This window comes from Rhodnius prolixus, unplaced genomic scaffold, assembly GCF_049639745.1.
Source record: "Rhodnius prolixus isolate KJV_2025 unplaced genomic scaffold, Rpr scaffold_2, whole genome shotgun sequence".
Classification (NCBI taxonomy): domain Eukaryota; kingdom Metazoa; phylum Arthropoda; class Insecta; order Hemiptera; family Reduviidae; genus Rhodnius; species Rhodnius prolixus.
In genome coordinates, this window is record NW_027411592.1 from 24,231,408 (window position 1) to 24,250,473 (window position 19,066).

At 35.3% G+C, this 19,066-nt stretch overlaps 1 protein-coding gene across 50 annotated transcripts in view; it reads left to right on the forward strand.

Moving 5' to 3' along the window:
- LOC141450519 (coiled-coil domain-containing protein CG32809) overlaps positions 1-19,066 on the forward strand; it is a 218,382-nt gene that overhangs the window by 51,052 nt on the left and 148,264 nt on the right. For 44 of the 50 annotated variants that reach the window (XR_012456151.1, XR_012456147.1, XR_012456156.1 and 41 more), the window contains 2 exons: positions 12,620-12,792; positions 15,062-15,088. Coding sequence is in view for 39 of the 50 variants with exons in the window: in XM_074121060.1 (XP_073977161.1) it covers positions 12,620-12,792; positions 15,062-15,088 (200 nt within the window). In the remaining 11 variants the exon portion in view is untranslated. The remainder of the gene's footprint in view (positions 1-12,619; positions 12,793-15,061; positions 15,089-19,066) is intronic. The other 6 variants (XM_074121028.1, XM_074121036.1, XM_074121041.1 and 3 more) reach the window with 1 other exon arrangement.

Genomic DNA, 19,066 nt, shown 5'->3' on the forward strand with positions numbered 1-19,066 from the left:
CTTATTTCTCGATCAAAATGATTAATTTTTGTTTCAAATATTTTTACTTTATCATCTATTACGCTAAAGTGCTTTTTTATTTCTTGTACTATGCTAGACCTGATCTGTTCCATATCCTGTTGCAAATCTAAACGTAATTTTCTCAGTTGCTCGACAATTTCGGAATTCATTATAACTTTCTCAAATTTCCACCTGTATAAATTACTTTTTCTTAGTAAACAACAGAATAAGCGAGCTATTGAACTAAAACCCAGAGATTTTTCCAAATGTATATTAATAAAAAATTTAACAAAAACGAAGACAGAGAGATGATTTGCGTGTCCAAATAGGCAAAAATAAATTAATGAATAAATATAAGCCAAATAAATCACGGAAGTTTCAATTCAAAAGCAATAATGCTAATATTTATAAATACCAAAGTCCAAGAAGTAAGGCAGGCAGTCAATGGAGTTTGTACGTGTGTGTAAATATATCCCCACTTATCCACTTCCACAATCCAAAACTCATATAACTGACTAAGAAATTCAATAATTGACTTAGCTTTTACATTAATTTCCAGAAAAACTGTTCGATAAATTTTCCTAAAACTTGACCAAACTATCGACCACCGAAAGCACTAACTTCAGACAAAAAATTGTATCACAAAACAATGTAGAACTATACTTTTTTATAAAATTATTAGAGAGCGATTTTATACATGTTCTCTCAACGAAAGTTACAGCACGACTCCAAATTAAAGTGTTTTTACTAAATCTCAAGCAAAAGTAGCGTGTGAGTCACTCGATTAAAAGTAGAAGCCCAAATTATTTGTACCAAACTGGATAAAAAACCAAAATCGGTCAGGAAAAACGAAGCATAGTGAACTATGACACGCAACTATCTTAAATCATAGCAAAAGTTTCAAGATGTTAGGTAGAATACCACGAATTGTGTAAAACCCAGAAGTTGAGATAAGAGTATAAAACAACGTGCTATTGAACTGAAAAGAACTACGGGCGTTTTATTACGTTTATATACCAATGTAAGCTATCCCCTCGATGGTGGCCTCCGCAGTGTCGAAGAAGTCTAGGTTATCCATCGGTTAGAACCACTCTGCCTAAACCAAAAACTCCGGCACCTGGAACCATTCTCTCTCCCAAACTGCAGTCAGAATTACTTCTGTAAGTAGGGTATAAACTTCTTATTTATATTGATTTCTTCTCCAAGTGAAAGGATGTAAGTGGTTCGGTTTTTACCGTTATTTTGTTATCGCAAGGTATGGTCGACTATCAAGTATCCCTATTATAAATAACCTTTTTAAAGGTGTTATATTTTGAAGATGCTACTATATCAGCTCGATGAATGACGTCCATGGTCGAGGAGCATGTTAATCGGACAATTGCCTAGCATATGAACTCAAACCTAGCGGTCCAAACATTCAGCCATTTGATCATCAGCCCAAAGAACACCACCGAGAAGCCAAGAAAAGTAGAAGAGACCCTCGGTTTTATACCACGGCTAATGGAAAAATTAATATTGTAACGAAGTTGACCTGGGCGGAGAAGAAAGGCCTAGATTGTTCTAGAGGTTAAGCGACTAAAGCCGGTAACAGGCCACCACTGTGTAGACAAAAGGGGCGGTATCTACTTGTGGCAGAAAAGAAAGGCCTAGATTGTTCTAGGGGTTAAGCGACTAAAGCCGGTAACAGGCCACCACTGTGTAGACAAAAGGGCCGGTCTATACCTGAACTAGAAAGGAAAGGGCTAGATTGTTCAAGGAGTTAGTGACCTGTGCAAAAGCCAGCTAAGAGAAAGGCCTCAGTTGGGGTGGTGGCATATGTGTTTCCCAGCCAGTGATTGACAGGTAGGAGCGAGAAAGAGAGTAGGAGGAAGGCGGCCCCAGCTGAGGTGGTGGCAGTATGTTTTCTCCAGCCAATGAACGTCAGGAGGGCGTGGAAACTTATGCTCAGAGAGTTGGAGGAGGGCAGTCCCAGTTGGAGGGAGGCACGCAGTTAAAAGGAGGCCGACATAGCTGGAGAAGTCAGTTTCAATCAAGTTTTTAATCAGTTTTAAGGAGTTTTTAGAGCAGTTAGTTATTGAGTTTAGAGAGTTTTAGTCAAGTTCTGAGTTAGTGTTGAGAGAGTCAGTGTTGCGGAGTGCTTCAAAGTTAGCTAGTCAGGCAATTAGTCAGTTGATGAGTAGAGCTGTTTTAGTGCAGCTGCGACTAGTGCAATTCGGTGCAGTGCGGACCAGTGGTCAGTCGGGGAACAGTTTTGTGGCGTTACGAAGTGAGTAAGTAACAGTAAACTGTTGTGACTGTTGTAAATGGTGACTGTAATGAATAGCGTTAGTTGCTAGTAAATGTTAATGTTAGTTAGTGTGAATAAATCAGGTTATTACTTACAACTTTAGCGAGTTTTATTATTTAATCAAACCCATATTATTTAATAACTAGTGGCAGGCATTAGTTGTGTAAGTAAAGTTTTTTTTAGTTTTTTCAAGGATTTAATTTTTTAAAGTTAAGGCGCACCAACATCTGAGGTTATTGTGCGCCCGGAGCTTTTTTCAGAGCACTCCCGGCCACGGAGAGTGCACTCTTGTTACAGACAACACGGTTTTTTTTTTACCGGGCAGTGAGCTGTAAGAAGCTCCTAGAAAAAGAAAATTTTAGAGTCAGCTGCTCGATTCGAACCCGGGATCTCCGTGTGGGATCCAAGATACGCTAACTACTCAGCTCATCCCTTGCCCACCACGTACAATATTAATGTCGACTATTTTTTAATATAAATTCTGTAAGTTTCAAAAAAATTTAACTAACACTAGAATTTTACTTTGTTCTCTGTTTTAAAAGAATATTTCTAAAACGAAGAGTCGTAGAAACTTGGTATCCCGTTTCAGTGCTATTGTCGCTTTAGGACTAAGGTATCGGCCGAAGCGGTCTGTTAAACGGATTTACGAAAAAATTGAGGCGATATTTTTTTTCAAGATTTTTCGCAAAGTGCTCCAACGATTTAACTTTAAATTTGTATTATTCACTTATTAATGGTAACCGATTGTTACAATATTTTAATGGACGATTAACTGGTTATCAGGGTGCATTGCCCCAATTTTTAAAAATAAAAAAATAATGTCGGCATAGTGTACTCCTTACATCATCTACAAAAGAAGTGTGACCAGGATAATTGAATTTTATATTGCTTCGAAGAAAAAAAAATGAAGAAATTTAATGCAGCAGAATATAAAAACATCTTAAGCATTGCTCATTGTGCGAAACCAGGAATGGTTTCTCAAATAATTGTGCCAATCCATTATTATCAACAATTAATTATAAATAAACATTGAAAAAAGAATAACCGCACTATCAGTTCACCCAACTTAAACGCACTTAGTCCAGACACAAAGTAATGAAGAAACAGTTGGCAATGATGAATTATGGGTCTTTTTTTTTTTTTAAAAAAAAGCCTCCAAATTGTTTAGTTCGTAGGAAAGTCACCAGATGTCACAATCAATCGCCTGCATTAAGCAGCTGACTTGAGAGTAACGTTACCCTACTTGTGCTTCACAAAACGCATGCATTCTGCCAGTTTTCTCTATCTCGGTTAAGTTTCTTTAAGTCTCTTATCCGATATTCTTGAGTATCATTGGCCTGTGCTTTAGCCTTTAAATGGACTCTGGATTTCAGTCCAATAAAGTTCTAATCGATGGATAACAACTGTATTTTCAAACTGCGAAATGAGATTCACTAAAGTTGTTATAGTAAGTTAATAATAATAATAATTTATTTGTGTAAACATAAGTTTTTACAAATAGAGTAAGATCAGTACAGACTATATTATACAAACTGATAATGCGTACATAGAGACAAAATAAGAAAGTAAGATAAAAATCAACTTTGATTACAAATAAAAACAAAATCAAGACTTTAATTACACAATTTTAAGAACAAAAACAAAAAAAAACATTATCTTGGAAACAAAAACAAATAGATCAGATAATTCTAGGTAATAAAAAGAAAAAAGAAATTATAAAATAAACAAAAAGGAATACATAGAATGAATCTAATTAAACAGATCATGGAAAAACATATTAATTAGTTTATAAGATCCCTTAGGGACATGGCGTGCAAAAAATATTTATATATATTATTAATTTTATGAATGAGATGGAGATCGCTAAATAGTGAGCTGAGGGAGCATTCATAGTCGCGTAAATATATAGATCTTAAATGGTTTAAGGCTGGGCAAGTGAATAAAATATGGTACAACGATTCTGGCGCTCTGCTACATAAAATACATATATCACTGGCCATAATCGAATAGTACCTACCTGCGATAGAGAACCTTAATAAGTTATCCGAAGACAAGCGAATTTGGCAAATACATTTAATTTTTTTAAAATTAGATCTAAGTCGGAGATAACTCTCTGACTCTCCAAGCAAACTCACAGTCCTGTACATTGTATTGTACTGAGAATTAAGGGCACGATTAATATCCAGTGAGTTACAATGATTTCTCATTCTCAGCACCAAGTCAGAAAGATTAAGCTGAACGGTGCACAAATCTTGCTGCAACCATAAGTTATCAGCACCAACCATTATTAACAGTGATCTCAATTGTGAGGCCCAATTATAATCCTTTGATCCCCCTTCCATTCTAACCGCATTCAAAAAACAAATCCTAGGCAATCTAGAATCAGGCATTTTGAGTAACTTTACCCACCACTTAAGCATTGCCCTAAACAGCAATACTCTCAACCATTCGCATCCAGTTTCCAATCGAACCAAATAATGAGGCGTGTTAGCAGGCAAAGACAACATGCTCTTCAAGAAACGCGTTTGACATGGTTCAACCCGTTAATTATAAAGGCAACCCCAAAGCTCGGCACTGTACAGGAATGTTGCTCTTACAATTGCTCTGTACATAGTCATCATGGTGTCCCAACTATCTGCACGAGATCGCAACAAAATAGTACGGCACCCTGTTGGTTGCAATGCTTGCTTTTCTTTCAAAATGGGATAATGCATGCAAAAACTTCCCTGATGAACTAAATTTGACGCCCAAATAAATGTAATTGTTTGTAATCTCTATTGACATATTTCCGTAAAACAACGTGACGGGAAAGGTGTTTTGGGATTATAGTAAGTTAAATTTCGCCCAAAATTAATTTAAAAAAACGCAAAAGATAATTTAGAATGCTCTTGTCTTATATTCATCACGAGTACGCTCCTGGTTTTGGGGTACGATAGGTGTAACGTGAAAGCCTACTTCCCAAATTTTACGCAGTTGTAGAAAGTGTAGAAATACTACAAATGCTACAACAGTACTTACTTGCTAAAGTAATTGGTTACAGTCACAGTCGGAACGTAGGTAACTAAATACTGAGTGAAATTCCGCTCTAGTAATATTTGGACAAGAGGAAAACATTCGATTTGAGAAACATATGATTCTTAATAAGTATCCTTATAAATATCAGCTGCATCTAATCCTTTGCAATTGATTAAGCAATTGCTTGAGGTAACCACGATTAATTTCTGTTCTCTTTTTGAGATCAACTGCAACACTAAACTTGGCAACAAATTTCTAACACATTTACCTCTCTATCTTTATTAGTTTTATCGAGATGGTTAAAATAGGTGTTTTATTACCCGCAATGAATATCTCCGTAACTTGGGTGTTGGTTTGTTTGTAAGTTTTTTTTGTAGTATTTATTTAAGAAATTCTTCGTAGAGGTAATATGTAAATAAAAATAACCAATAATACTGTTGGTATTTCCGGTGGAAGGATGTTGAACCTTTTTTGCAGTATTGCCAACATGGTATTTGCTATCCATTATATTAAGTTTCAATTTAATGTAATATTCGTTTTTTAATCAATCTGCAACATTTGCAGACTCCTTAGAAACGGAGGGAGAGAGATAGCTTAGAAGAGGGTCGTCTCTGAAGCCGATGTTAAGTTGTTTTTTTTTTTTAACTCAGTGACTATGAATAGTCTTTGTCCTTGAAGCCTTTATTTCAGAAATATGCGACATTCAAATGCTTATTACTTCAAAGTTAACATCTAAATCTGTCGGTTTGCTTCAGCCCTCTCTGCAATTGCGCTGGTTCTCCACTTAAGATTATTTTTTAAGAGACATAAGTTTACTAAATCTAGCATCGGAAATCTTCGGAAAGATTATCTTCCACTCAGTAAATTAGTTTGGCAGTGTTTTTTAGTCAGTGCTCAATAAAAACAGAACTAAAAATATATCGTTGAGTGTTGACGGCAGTGTCACGTTTCTCCTTATATAGAACATAAATGTGTTGAAAGTGTCAGGGGCTTTGTATATCTCTTGATGAATAGTAATGCTGAGGATATTTTTTTCAAGGAGATAAAAAGAAGAGAATATCAATGGTATAAACACATTCCTTACAACCTCACGAAGCGATGTAAGCTAATCCAGCAGGAAATAGGAGAAACATTGAATAAAATCTTGATCTGACCAGTTTCTAGCTTATTATTCGAAGGAGTTCTGGGTTGCTAGCCGTTGTGGAAAGATAAGTTTTAAGTAGTATATGCGAAAACGTTGGAATAAAATGGCTGTTGGAATATTCTGCATAACCGGGAGTTAAACGAAAAGAATAAAGATACAGCGAAATTTATCCAGCTAAAAAGAACATGATAGGCGGGCCATATCTATAAAATGGTAGAGGAAATAATGCAAGCTTTATAGCAAAAGCAAGAGCAGGTCTAAGACTTGGATCAGATCATCAAGGAAGCGTCGAAGCTGCCATAGGTGGCGGTTGATGGCCAAGCTTCTGTTATAACTTAAAATTTAATAGATAATTTATTAGAATCTACAACTTTCATCACTTGTTTTAGTTACGATGGGCAATAAAATTAATACCTAATTCACAAATTATAAATTATAATAATTCTGATGGGAAGGTATTAAATGAGCGTTTTGCGTATTCTTGATTCCAGCGTTGGTTCGAATCTAACAGCCTGCCCTTAAGATTTTCTCTTTCTAGGAGCATCTTACAGCTCTCTGTCCAGTGATGGAAAGTGTTCTCTGTTCTCTGTAACAAGAGAACACTATCCGGAGGTCGGCTGTGCACTGATATAATCTCCGGGGCGCCAATAACCTCAGATGTTGACGCGCCTTAAATGAAAATAATAATTCTGAACTAAAACTATTTTTTTCTTTTTTGGATTTGTCACTTAAATTAAAAATGTACGGGGCAGTTCCCTACAGGAACCTTCTCTCAGCATGCTTTTGGCCTGAGTTTCAAGTGGAATCTAGAGTTATTGTTTGTCATGAATGGAATTTTGTTGCTTTGACACAATACTTACATGTTGTATTTCTTATTTTTATATATATATTTTAAATTGGAAATAAATTAAACAGTTGTTTTGTTTACTGTTCCATTAGCCACCGGCATTTCTGTTGGGGAAAGGTTTTTATGCAAATTTTTCTCAAATGGCAAAGTTTATGCGATTTAATTCCAAGTTTTGAAATGATAAGTATTTGTTTTTTGAAGGGTAGTTTTATTTCAAGATTTTCAAATTAAATAGGAAATCTTTAAAGTATTTTTACAAAATTACTGTGTATTTTCTCTTAAAAGAAACAATTACCGTTTGTAGAAACTGATGTAGTTACCTCCTGGTAGTAACCTAGTTTACCTTTACAAAAAGTATCTCAGGAAGAGCTCTGACACCTTATCGATTGATAATTAATAATTGAGGAGTAGTTCAATAAAGAAAAGAAAAGTAATACGTCTTACCAAAGCGATAATTCACTTAATTAATTTATGTTTTTCCAACGCAGAAATTTAATGAGAATTTATATCTATCTGTATGTAAAATTATTTATTTTTTAATGAATCTGGTTTATGCATTTTCTATCAAGATAATTATTTAGATTAAATTATCAATTATTCTGTAATTAATATTTCTTGTTAACATTTCTTATATTATTATTCTTCACGTTTTTGTTTAGAAAATTATTTATTATTTCTTATAAAACTTGTGCTATAGTTGTACCGACAACATGGACTTTAGTCTAAAAGAGTTTCAAGTGGAATCTAGAGTTGTTTGTGAACCTTTTTGTAAATAAAAATTCTTCGAGGAGCAACATAAACAAAAGAGTTCTCTCAACTTGGTTGCACCCTCTTTCAATAAATCTATTTATAGAGAGAGAGGCATGTGAACATTAATGGATAACCGCTCAAATGGCTTCAAGTGGATTCAACGATTATGGATTTACTGAACTTTATTCTCATCTCGGTTTCTGTTTGTTTAGATAAATTTAAAATTTTTATATTTATACAAACAAATGGTGAATTGTTTTTATGGACCTTTATTTCCAGCTTCTTACAAAACTTAAAAAGGGAAAAAGCCACGTTTTCGAGAGAAGTTGAAATATGATATTTGGTTTACGTATATATGCTACCATGGGATCCGACTGTAAGCAATTTAACAAAATCAGCTTTCAAGAAATGCAATTTTACAAGATAACGATTTTTCAATTTTTTGGTTTAACTCAAAAACGGCTGTAACGGATTTCCTTGAAAAAATAGATCCACAAGAAGTGTTATTTCATCCAATAGATATTCTAGCGTTTTATTATTATTATTATTTTAACACAGGTCAACATCTAAGTTCATAAGGATCATAGTTTTCAGTGCCCTGCTGGCCTACGAATTGTGTCCTTCAGATACGGACAATAGTGTCCATTATGGACAGAGAGCCTGTAGAAGCTCCTAGGAAGAGAAAATCTAATATCATGCGGCTGGATTTGAACTCTGAATCTAACTTTTAGTATTTTTTGTCTTTCGCTTATAAGGGAAGTTCTGCTCTCGAGCCCATTTTTTTGAAACTGTTTCGATTATCTTAGAACTTTTATCTATAGTTTGTCTAGATAATGGAGATCTTGTACTTATGATTTTAACATTTTTCCAAGTAACGTTTTTTAAGCGAAGTTTTTTGGAAAAGAACTGAAGTTAAGCTCATCTTGTAATGGACATTTTAGTACTTTGTAGTTCTAGAATTTATATTATAAATTTTTGCAATTCCGTGTTAGAAAAATGTCATTTAACGTCAAGTGCGACTTAATTAGGGAACGGCTTTTTTCTTTTTTAGTTTTCTGTACTTTGTAGCAGTCGTCAGAGCATTTCTTTGAACATGGACAGAATTCTTATCTCATAGGACTATCTTGTTGGTTCACTTCTGCTTGTTTTTTTAAAAAAAATTAATTAAAATACTTTTCAAAAAGGGGCTCTAGAGGAGCAGTATTATCGTTTTCGTTTTCAATATCATTTCAGTATGTTGAACATGTAAAACAAAGTCATTATTATTGTAAAGACCATAAAAAGCATTAGGGATCTGAGCTTCAAGTTCTCCTATCAACTCCTCTCCGAAACAAAGATAGTTCTGCCGGTCACAATGCACTAGATCTCAATATCCACTGTCGCTGACTTTTAACTGTGCTAGATCCTCTCTTAATAACTGGTGACAGTAACGAATACCCTATGCCTGGCTGTAGCCTGGATACTGTCCCTGCCAAAGGTCTTAAGGTGACAAGCCATACAAGCCTGACATTCATATCGCTAACCCCAGAATTTTTAAAATTGCTTCTCTACGAGGGTCGTTTGAAAAGTCCGTGCAAAAATAAAAACTACTTAATTTTTTGGGGTAAACCTTTTTTATTTTTCAACATATTCTCCTTTTAGGCTTATACACTTCGTCCAACGCTGCTCTAGTTTGTTGATCCCTTCCGAATAATAGGATTTGTCCAAGTCTGAAAAATAGCCATTCGTTTCTGCAATCACCTCCTCGTTTGAATAAAATCTTTTTCCCGCCAGCCATTTCTTCATATTGGGGAACAAATAGTAGTCCGAGAGAGCCAAGTCTGGAGAATAGGGGGGATGTGAAACGAGTTGGAACCCTATTTCCATTGATTTTGCGACCACAACTGCTGAGGTGTGAGCTGGTGCGTTGTCGTGATGGAAAAGGACTTTTTTGTGGGCCAATCGTGGGCGTTTTTCTTGCAGCTCGGTTTTCAAACGGTCCAATAACGATGAATAATATGCACCTGTAATAGTTTTACCCTTTTCCAGATAGTCGATGAGGATTATTCCTTGCGAATCCCAAAAGACAGTCGCCATAATCTTTCCGGCCGAAGGAACGGTCTTCGCCTTTTTTGGCGCAGATTCCCCCTTGGTAACCCATTGTTTAGATTGTTCTCTGGTCTCAGGAGTGTAGTGATGTATCCATGTTTCATCCACAGTGACGAAACGACGCTTAAAGTCTGCGGATTCTTCTGGAACAGCTGCAAACCGTCCTTGCAACACTTCACACGATTTCGTTTTTGGTCAAGCGTGAGCAATCGCGGCACCCATCTTGCGGATAGCTTTGTCATGTCCAAATGTTGATGCAAAATATTATGTACCCGTTCATTCGAGATGCCCACAGCGCTAGCAATCTCACGCACCTTCACTCTTCTGTCATCCATCACCATATCATGGATTTTATCAATGATTTCTGGAGTAGTAACCTCAACAGGGCGTCCAGAACGTTCAGCGTCACTTGTGCCCATATGGCCACTCCGAAAATTTTGAAACCACTTATAAACTGTTCTAATCGAAGGTGCAGAGTCACCATAATGTTTATCAAGCTTCTCTTTAGTCTCCTGAGGCGTTTTGCCTTTCATAAAGTAGTGTTTAATCAACACACGAAATTCTTTTTCGTCCATTTTTTGAAAATCACTCGACTTCCTCGATTCAAACGAATGCCAAACACAAAGAAATAGACCGATCTGGCTGAAACTTGGTGTGTGTTCTTCCAAGAGATGCTACTAACTAAACATAACCTCGATACGCGCCAGTGGTGCTATCTCTCTGACTTTGCACGGGCTTTTCAAACGACCCTCGTAGGTACAGAAAATTCCTTGTACTCTTATAGTGCTCTAATTCCTTCTCTAAATATCAGCTTGACGGCAGCCTCTCACCTACATCCAAAGCCTCTGTAATTCCCTTGGCTTCCACTTTTGATAATCCCGTTGCTATACCGCTTCGAGATTACTAAAGTAAGGTTCGGGTCTACGAAATTATGTACTAGACTCTTCCTTTTTTTTAAATTTTTTAATATATTTATTTTGCAACTGTATCCAATACAACAAGCAAAAGAGGTGAGAGATAAGGATAGCGCAAATACAGATGCACGTGTACAGGGTGTCCCAAGCTATATGGATAACGACTTTTTCTCGGAAACTAAGATAGCTAGAAAAAAAAACTAAAAAATACGTGTTCCCTTAGTTTTTTGTTAGAAATCCAAATTTAATTGGTTAATTTCTTTCGGTGCTTCCAGAAGCGAGATACAGGCACCAACTTCATTTTTTCAAATGGAGAGGTGTGATTTTTATTTCAGAAATAGATTCTTCTATTTTTTTTTAAGAAAAATTTACTCGAACGGTTTTTTCCGGGAGCGATATTTTACAAGTTATGAATGAAAACATGATTCTTATAAGAAATTTCAAAATGATAATGTTATAACGGTTTTTTGATTGAATAATAAGAAAAGTACCATTTTATTATAAATTTTACTCCTCATTAATATTACAGATCATGCTCCTCCACCATTAGAGATGCATAGACATGCTCTTTCTTGCCAATTGTCCCTTAATGCCAAAGAAATAGATTCGTATTTAACCGACTTACAGGCATCTATTATTCTCTGCTTTAGTTCATCTACAGATGCAATTCCGGCTTGATTCTGATACACCTAGATTTAGAAATGCTTTTAGATAAGCAGAAATAAGGAAAGAAAGAAAAAAGTTATGAATAATCACCTTGTTTTTCAGGTATCCCCAAAGGAAATAGTCCATAGGTGTCAAAGCCGGTGAGAGAGGTGGCCACTGGATCGTGCCCCGTGTCGATATAACACCATCAGGCATGTAAAGAGATATCTTGATAGGCAATTTGATGGGCGTGTTATATCGACACGGGGGGGGGGAGGTGATTCAGTTCATAGGATCAGAGGGTTGTAATGACTGTGTAGATTTGAGTGGAGTTTTGTGTATCGAGATTGGGCTATTTCAGAGACGAGAGGAATATTTAGATCAGAGTCTACAGTATGATTAGTGACGTAGAAGGGAGCGTTAACTATTGTTCTTAGAAGTTTAGACTGTAAGGTTTGAAGTCGGTTGATGTTAGATTTTTTGGCGCTTCCGTAGAGCTGTATTCCGTACGACCAAACTGGAGCAAGTAGGACGGTGTATAGTTCTCTTTTGTAGAGTCTTCCCTGGCTAATACACCATCTCTTGCATTCCTCTCAATCCCCGTACGTCCAGGGGTCCAGAATAGTCAAATCATTCTTCTCTGAGCCAAGTGGCCGATGCTAGCTTATTCAGGTAATACACTGAAAATAACTCAGATATTAGCACTTAAATTAAAACGAGAAGAATTAAAAAGAGTTCAACTACATATTTTTATTGTTAATGATGTATTATTTTTTTAAAGTGTCAAGGCAGAAAGCTTTCAAAGTTAAACTAATCTTAATTTGAAAAATACAAATTTCTAACAAAATTAACTATTTATTGATGAAATTTAATTGATACTATTTGTGGCAAAGTAGACATGGTGAAAGAATTTATGAATGACTGTATAGGCCGTCTGGACGAGGATGGAGGCGGCGGAGGCGGCACGGGCGGTAGCGGTGGAGGCGGAGGTAGCAGCAGGTCCCGCTCCAGCCGTACCAGGGACATGGAGCTTCGCAGACATACCCTGTCCACCGCCGTAGACCACAGGTACACGCCTACGCTGCGCAGTATTGACCTTGAGGTGAGACTCTTTCTACTCTACTTACATTTGTAAGACTTTATTTTCCCGCAAATTTTCTAAAAACACTTGATTTTTATTAATTTTAACCATTAATGTTGTTTGACAGTTTTTAAAACTGAAGATGTTGTAAGATAATGTGGTGTAATGTACAGTTAATCGTTAATGCTATCAGCAGTATAATTTTGCTTTTTCCAAATTTTGGTTTAATAATTATTATTAAACCAAAATTTATTTTGAAATTTCTAATTTTAATTTTTGTAATGTTTTCGGCGGTGGTATCGGGTAGAATCGCAGTAGTAGGTGTTATTTCTGCTTTCTAGCCTTTTCAGAGACTTACCAACAGTGGGCATTGCGGAAATTATTTCTGGAGAATGTTGAATAACTTTTCCGATATGGACGCTATGAGCACAACTATAAGGACTGTGCGAATTGACCGAGGAAATAGTTTTGTTCTGTGGAAATAGTTAGTACTGGGTTCGATTCCCGGTCTTAGGCCTTGGATTTTAATTAAAAGAAATTTACAGTAAAGTATGTTTGCGACGTCCACAACACCTAATTTGGTAGTTGGCCGTTAAGCCCCGCCTGAAAAAATAGGCGATTTCTTTACTTTACATTACTTTACTTAGTTCTGTAAAGTTAGAAGATGAAGATGAAAGAGGAACTCAGGATCTACGGGAAGCTGGGCACAGTTCGAGGAAAACTCTTTTCTATTCATCTTTAGTTGCCCGCATAGAAGAGTAACAACTGCATTTGTGAAAGTCCCAAAAATTGAGCTTCATTTCAGATCAAAAAAAACATCTTGCCCGAATATCTGCCTCCTTCTTCAAGCTCATATAGCACCCAAATTTCTCATCCACCTTCGTTATTTGTTTCAAATTCTCGCCAAAGCTATCAGAGCATTATTTTTTCATCCTTAATCGCCCATAAAGCTCATCCAAAACATGTTCTACTGGTTTTAAATCCGTATTACCTTGCTGCCCAACAACTCGAGACTTGAATTCAAGTGATGTTGCAAATAAAAGTGGCTGATTTTGGTCAAACAATATTTCTCAGAAAAACACTATAGTTTCCTGTAATTGGCTTAAAGCGAATTGGAATTGTTGCAAAATTGTAGCTGAATAAAATAGCATTCCAGCATTTTGGTGCGCAGCTTTCCTATACGGAGTCTTCGTTATTTCATTGTCACCTGCGCAAGTGGTGAGTAGAGAAGAAACGGCATGCAGGAGTTTCTGTCTTAACTCCGAAGGATTGCTCTTCTATGATCCTTAGTGATCAATTTTCCTTTTTGTGGATCTTAAATTCTTTGCTTCTTCCTGCTTTCAACAATGATTCCATGAACAGTACACTAAGTGTTTGAGAATTAGAATTATTCATGAAAATGTGAAGTAAAGGTTTAGTTCTACTGGAAACGTCAAAGCGCATCAAATTCAAACTCCAACTCAACTTAAATACATAGACATTTTAGAGCCGCTTCAGTAAAATAGTATCTTACACATTGATGAAATAATCGACTTAAAAAAGGAAATTGAAGTCATATTTGGAAGAACAACTCTCTCCTTTTATAATAGTATAGATTGATTCCTTACAAAAATCTTTGAAAATAAAATTAGTAGGTATATAATCTTGCGTCAAAGAATTTTAGAAGCAATGGGAGAAAACACAAGAAAATACTTTTCTATCGTGGTAAGTATTTCTTGCTTAAATTCATTTTATTTATATTTATTTGAAATTAAAGAATCAATTGTGAAAGCGAAATATGAACTGTGATAGCCTTAACGTGAAACTGCTGAATAAGATTTACAATTGTTCAAAGCACAAATTGTAATTAATAATGAGCTCGTCTCTAAAGAACACCTAAGGCACCATAAAATCAGAAAGCACAGTGTGGAATGTGAAGTCTTAATGCATTAAGTGCACACTATCATGTAAATTTATTAATAATTTGTGAATTCTTTAAAATTTAATTTTTGGGTAAAGAAATCTATTAATATCCAGTTTCACTCTTTAACGGTAGTAACTAATACCCATAATACCTATTATTAGAAATGGATGAAATGAGTTCTTATTCTTGGTATTCAAGTTTAATAAATACATTAATATCTTCCTAATTTTATTCATTTTGTGTTCAGTAGATTAATTTAGTTAATTTTAACATCTTAACATAGTTAATTAACCTTCCTGCTAACCAATCTATTTACTGTTTCTTGCTTTCCTCTACATAATTGGCTGCATTTGGTATGTTTGCACTTTTAATTATTGGCAACATAAGATGGGAACGAAATCAAACAGGCGGAAGGTGAGCTTTAATCTTATTATATAATTATTTAAATAGAATTAGTTGTTATAGATAATGAAATTTGATCATTTTTATATCATATTGGAAACTATTATTATCGATTATATTTAAATAATTACAAAATAGACTCTTGAAAGTTAGAGGGTATACAAGTTGAGTGGTAATACTTAGTTGAAATTAATGTACACATCACTTGACTTGTGGCAGACCATAACCTCTTATTTCAATTATTTTCATTTACACAGAGCTTTGTAACTTTAAGGCATCTTTTTTCAATTGAACTTGAACCAATTCTAAAATGAAAATCCGACATACTGAATTCAAGAAAAAAAGCATGCATGCTTCATTGATCCATTGTTTTTTTCTTTCTCTCTCCCACTTAATACTTGATAGGCTTCAAAAGTGGTTTTTTGAAAGCTTGGTAGCTTGTTGGTAGCAAGTGAAAGTGGCTACAAAACGAAATCCATTGCCATCTACAAGATTTAATGTAGCACCCTTTTGATGGCTGTGATTATTATGGTATTCTTTGAAAATGATGTACATAAATGAAAAGCTGCAGTTTGCTAACTTTTTTGATTTTTTTTGTATTGTAATATACTTAATGGAGGAAATAAGAGCTTACATTTTTGGAATTCACAAAAAAAAATAATTAAAATAAAAATTAGTAATTTGCGCTAACTTTAGCCAAGGGTAATAAAACAGATTCGAAAATGTTTGGCTTTAAATTATTTCATTTTTGAAAAATTGTAACAAATTTTTTCATCTTTTTTCGAGTTTTAACTAATTTCATTCCGACTGCTTTGCTTAATAATGTTTTATTAAGTTTTGGAAATTGGTAGGTTTTCTATAATATTATTATTTAAATTTGCCTAAAATTGTAGAAAAGCCTCATTTGATAGACAACTTAAAAAAATTCAATGACATTATGTTTTTACTATCTCATTAGAGCTGTTATTTATAAACATTAAATTGATTTTTCCTGCTGAATAAACAAATTAGATCAACTATTGATAAGAAATTGCTGAAGCATCGAGTTTACCAAACGTTGCATTAAAGATATTCTTAAGATTGCCGTTTGCAACGGATTAGTATAAGTTCTTTGCGACTAATTATAACCTGATTTTTTTTAAAGAATATTTTAGCAATTTCTAATAGCTTTGTCCCTCATTTAAGGACTTTTTCGTTCATTTTTCCCAATTTATTCTTTAGTTCTTAAATTCTTTCTTAAGCTAGTTTGATTAATTAATTGTTCTTATCTAATAAGATGCCCTATTGATGAATTGGATTCATTGGGTAGCGCGATGGTACCAAGAAGCCTGAGTTAATTACTAGGTTCAAATCCAGGGAAGCTACCCTCAGATTTTTTCTTCCTAGGAAGTCACTGTCCATTGATGGCCAATGTTCTCTGTAGTGAGAGGACACCAGCTGGAAGCCGTTGGAGCACCGAGAAGGCTCTCAGGCGCCAATGAAGACGCGTTATAAATTAAACAAAATAATATTTAGGATTAAAATAGAGAGGATTCGGTCAAAATAATAAAATCAACTCGCGTCTTTAAGCCAACGTTTCGACAAATTTATTGTCTTCCTTAGGGCGTTGTTATGTGAGTTAGTTGAGTTAACATTACTGATTACTTTACTTAACTGTTAATTTACAGTTTTTCCTGTATCTCAACCAACTCACATGACTCACGCCCTGATGAAGACAGTAAATTTGTCGAAACGTTGGCGTAAAGACAGAGTTGTTTTCTTTTTATTTTGACCGAATCCGATATTAATAGTTAACGAGCACTAAAAGATAATATAAATTCATTAAAAAAAGTAATATTAACAGATAGTGCAACGAAATCGCTTTATTATGTTACGCGATCTCTTAGTACAGTACTGAATACATTTATGTGCAATATGCGATGCTCTTTAAAGAATAAATTGAAAAAACGTATTTGTTTTGTTATCCTGTATTGATAGATTGATTTCACTTGGAAATAGTTGCAATTCTGTGCTAAAGAAAGCGACTGCAATGGATTGCATTGTTATTTATTACCATTTGAACTTTAAAAAAAAATCTTAATGGAATTTCTCAGCAGATGCACAAGCCTGACGTAATATGCACTAGATTAATTTCAGTCTGAGAAATTTCTCCAGGTTCATTTCTTCATTTCTTTTTGTTTTATAATAAGCCTGATCAGAAAGTCACAAAGTAATTTTGAGTAGCTAAGTAGTTTAGATTAATTTGAATATGTAAGTTCACTACGTCGCTCTTTATTCTCTCTGTGCGTTTTACTTCCAAACAAATTTCCTTATTGCATATTCAAAAATATATTTAAATTAAAACGAATTTTAAAAACTACATTATCACTGTCCTCTTTTCAACTTCCGGCCCAATAAAACCTCTTTCAAATCGTATATAAATGGAGTGAACACACATTACTCCGAATAAGATTTATATATACAAAATTTAACCCTTTATTCGTTATTTATTTGAAAGATTTTATTAAAAGTGAATGACTTCATTCATTCGTTAAGAGAACTGCACAAGGAAGATAAGTCATGATTCCTTTTTGTTGATAACAGTCTACTGTATAGTGATACCTTCTTATAAGGCAATCTTCTTTACTAAACGGAGGAGACCAATGGTCACTAAAATCATAACGGTTGATGGAAAGACAACCATAGAGTTCAAAGGTAACTTATTTTTAGGTGTCACCTTGGATAGATAAGCGGGGTTGACTTTCACACATAACCATGATCAATGTTAGTAAGGTAAAGCCCTGTATGTCGAAAATTATTTCCATTCTTGACTTCTCACATCGATTATTGCAACTAAAATGTTATTGTATAGAGGAGTTTGGTTATGCCAGTGCTAACTTGTGCAAAGCCATCCTGGGGTGATAACCAAATATACACAAGTTACCTATAAATTCAAAATAAATTTCTAAAGCAGCTAGCAATTGATGTCCTAGGTTCACTCAGATTCAGGGGCGGCTCTAGCTCGTGTAGCGCCCGTGTGCAATGAAACCCTGGCGCCCCCTAGGCCTGACCCCCCCCCCCGCGGCTATAACTATTAACTTTGCCGTCGTAACAAGTAAGTTTTTTCATATTCCAACAAGCTATTTTATAATTAGGTATAGCTTACAGTATGGTATTAGTTACGGCCTTTCTTCTGAGATCTTGACTGGGTGAAAGTCGCAATTATTGTGATAGCTGAAGCTAATCACCTAATCCTTTTATATCAATTAGACCAAAAGAAAAGCCGTTACAAAATATTATTTTGAAAATATGCCACGTGTGTCAATTGCTATTGAAATTTTTAACATTATTGCATTGTAATAAAGCCGAATTCGCAATGATTGTCGGCTTGTTGATCAAACGCGTGCCGGCGGGCGTCGGCACGTGCTTTTGATAGCAATGCCGCCTTACGCGTGTATAAACTTTAATTACGTGAAATAAGGTTGATTTTAAGTTGAACAAAATGGTCGAAAAAGGAGCCACTCGCGTTTGACACCGCCGCACTACCGGCGCCGCGCTGTCTGGCCGCTTCTAAACTTTAAATACGTGAAATAAGGTTTATTTCGAGTTGAAACAAAATGTTCGAAAAAGAAGCCGCCCATAGGGCGCTCGCGTTTGATAACTGCCGCCACCGCGCTGGCTGGCCGTTTCTGTCATATCATTGTTGTACCATGATGGTCCAAGACGATGCTCTTAGCTGTCTCAGGGAGCGCCGCGGCGCCCGTGTGCATTGCACACCCTGCACTATAGGTTAAGCCGCCCCTGGTCAGATTACCTTACTTCATGAGATTTGCAATTATTCTAATGATAGCAAAATACTGTTCAACTTCATTATGACTGATTCATCTAAGATAGATGAAAAATAGTTGCCAGTTTCATTCTTATTTTTATTTATTTTTTCCCCCGACTTAAGGAACACATTCCTCTTTCAGATTGGTACCAAATTGCCTTCTTGCAATCCTCAGTTACTAA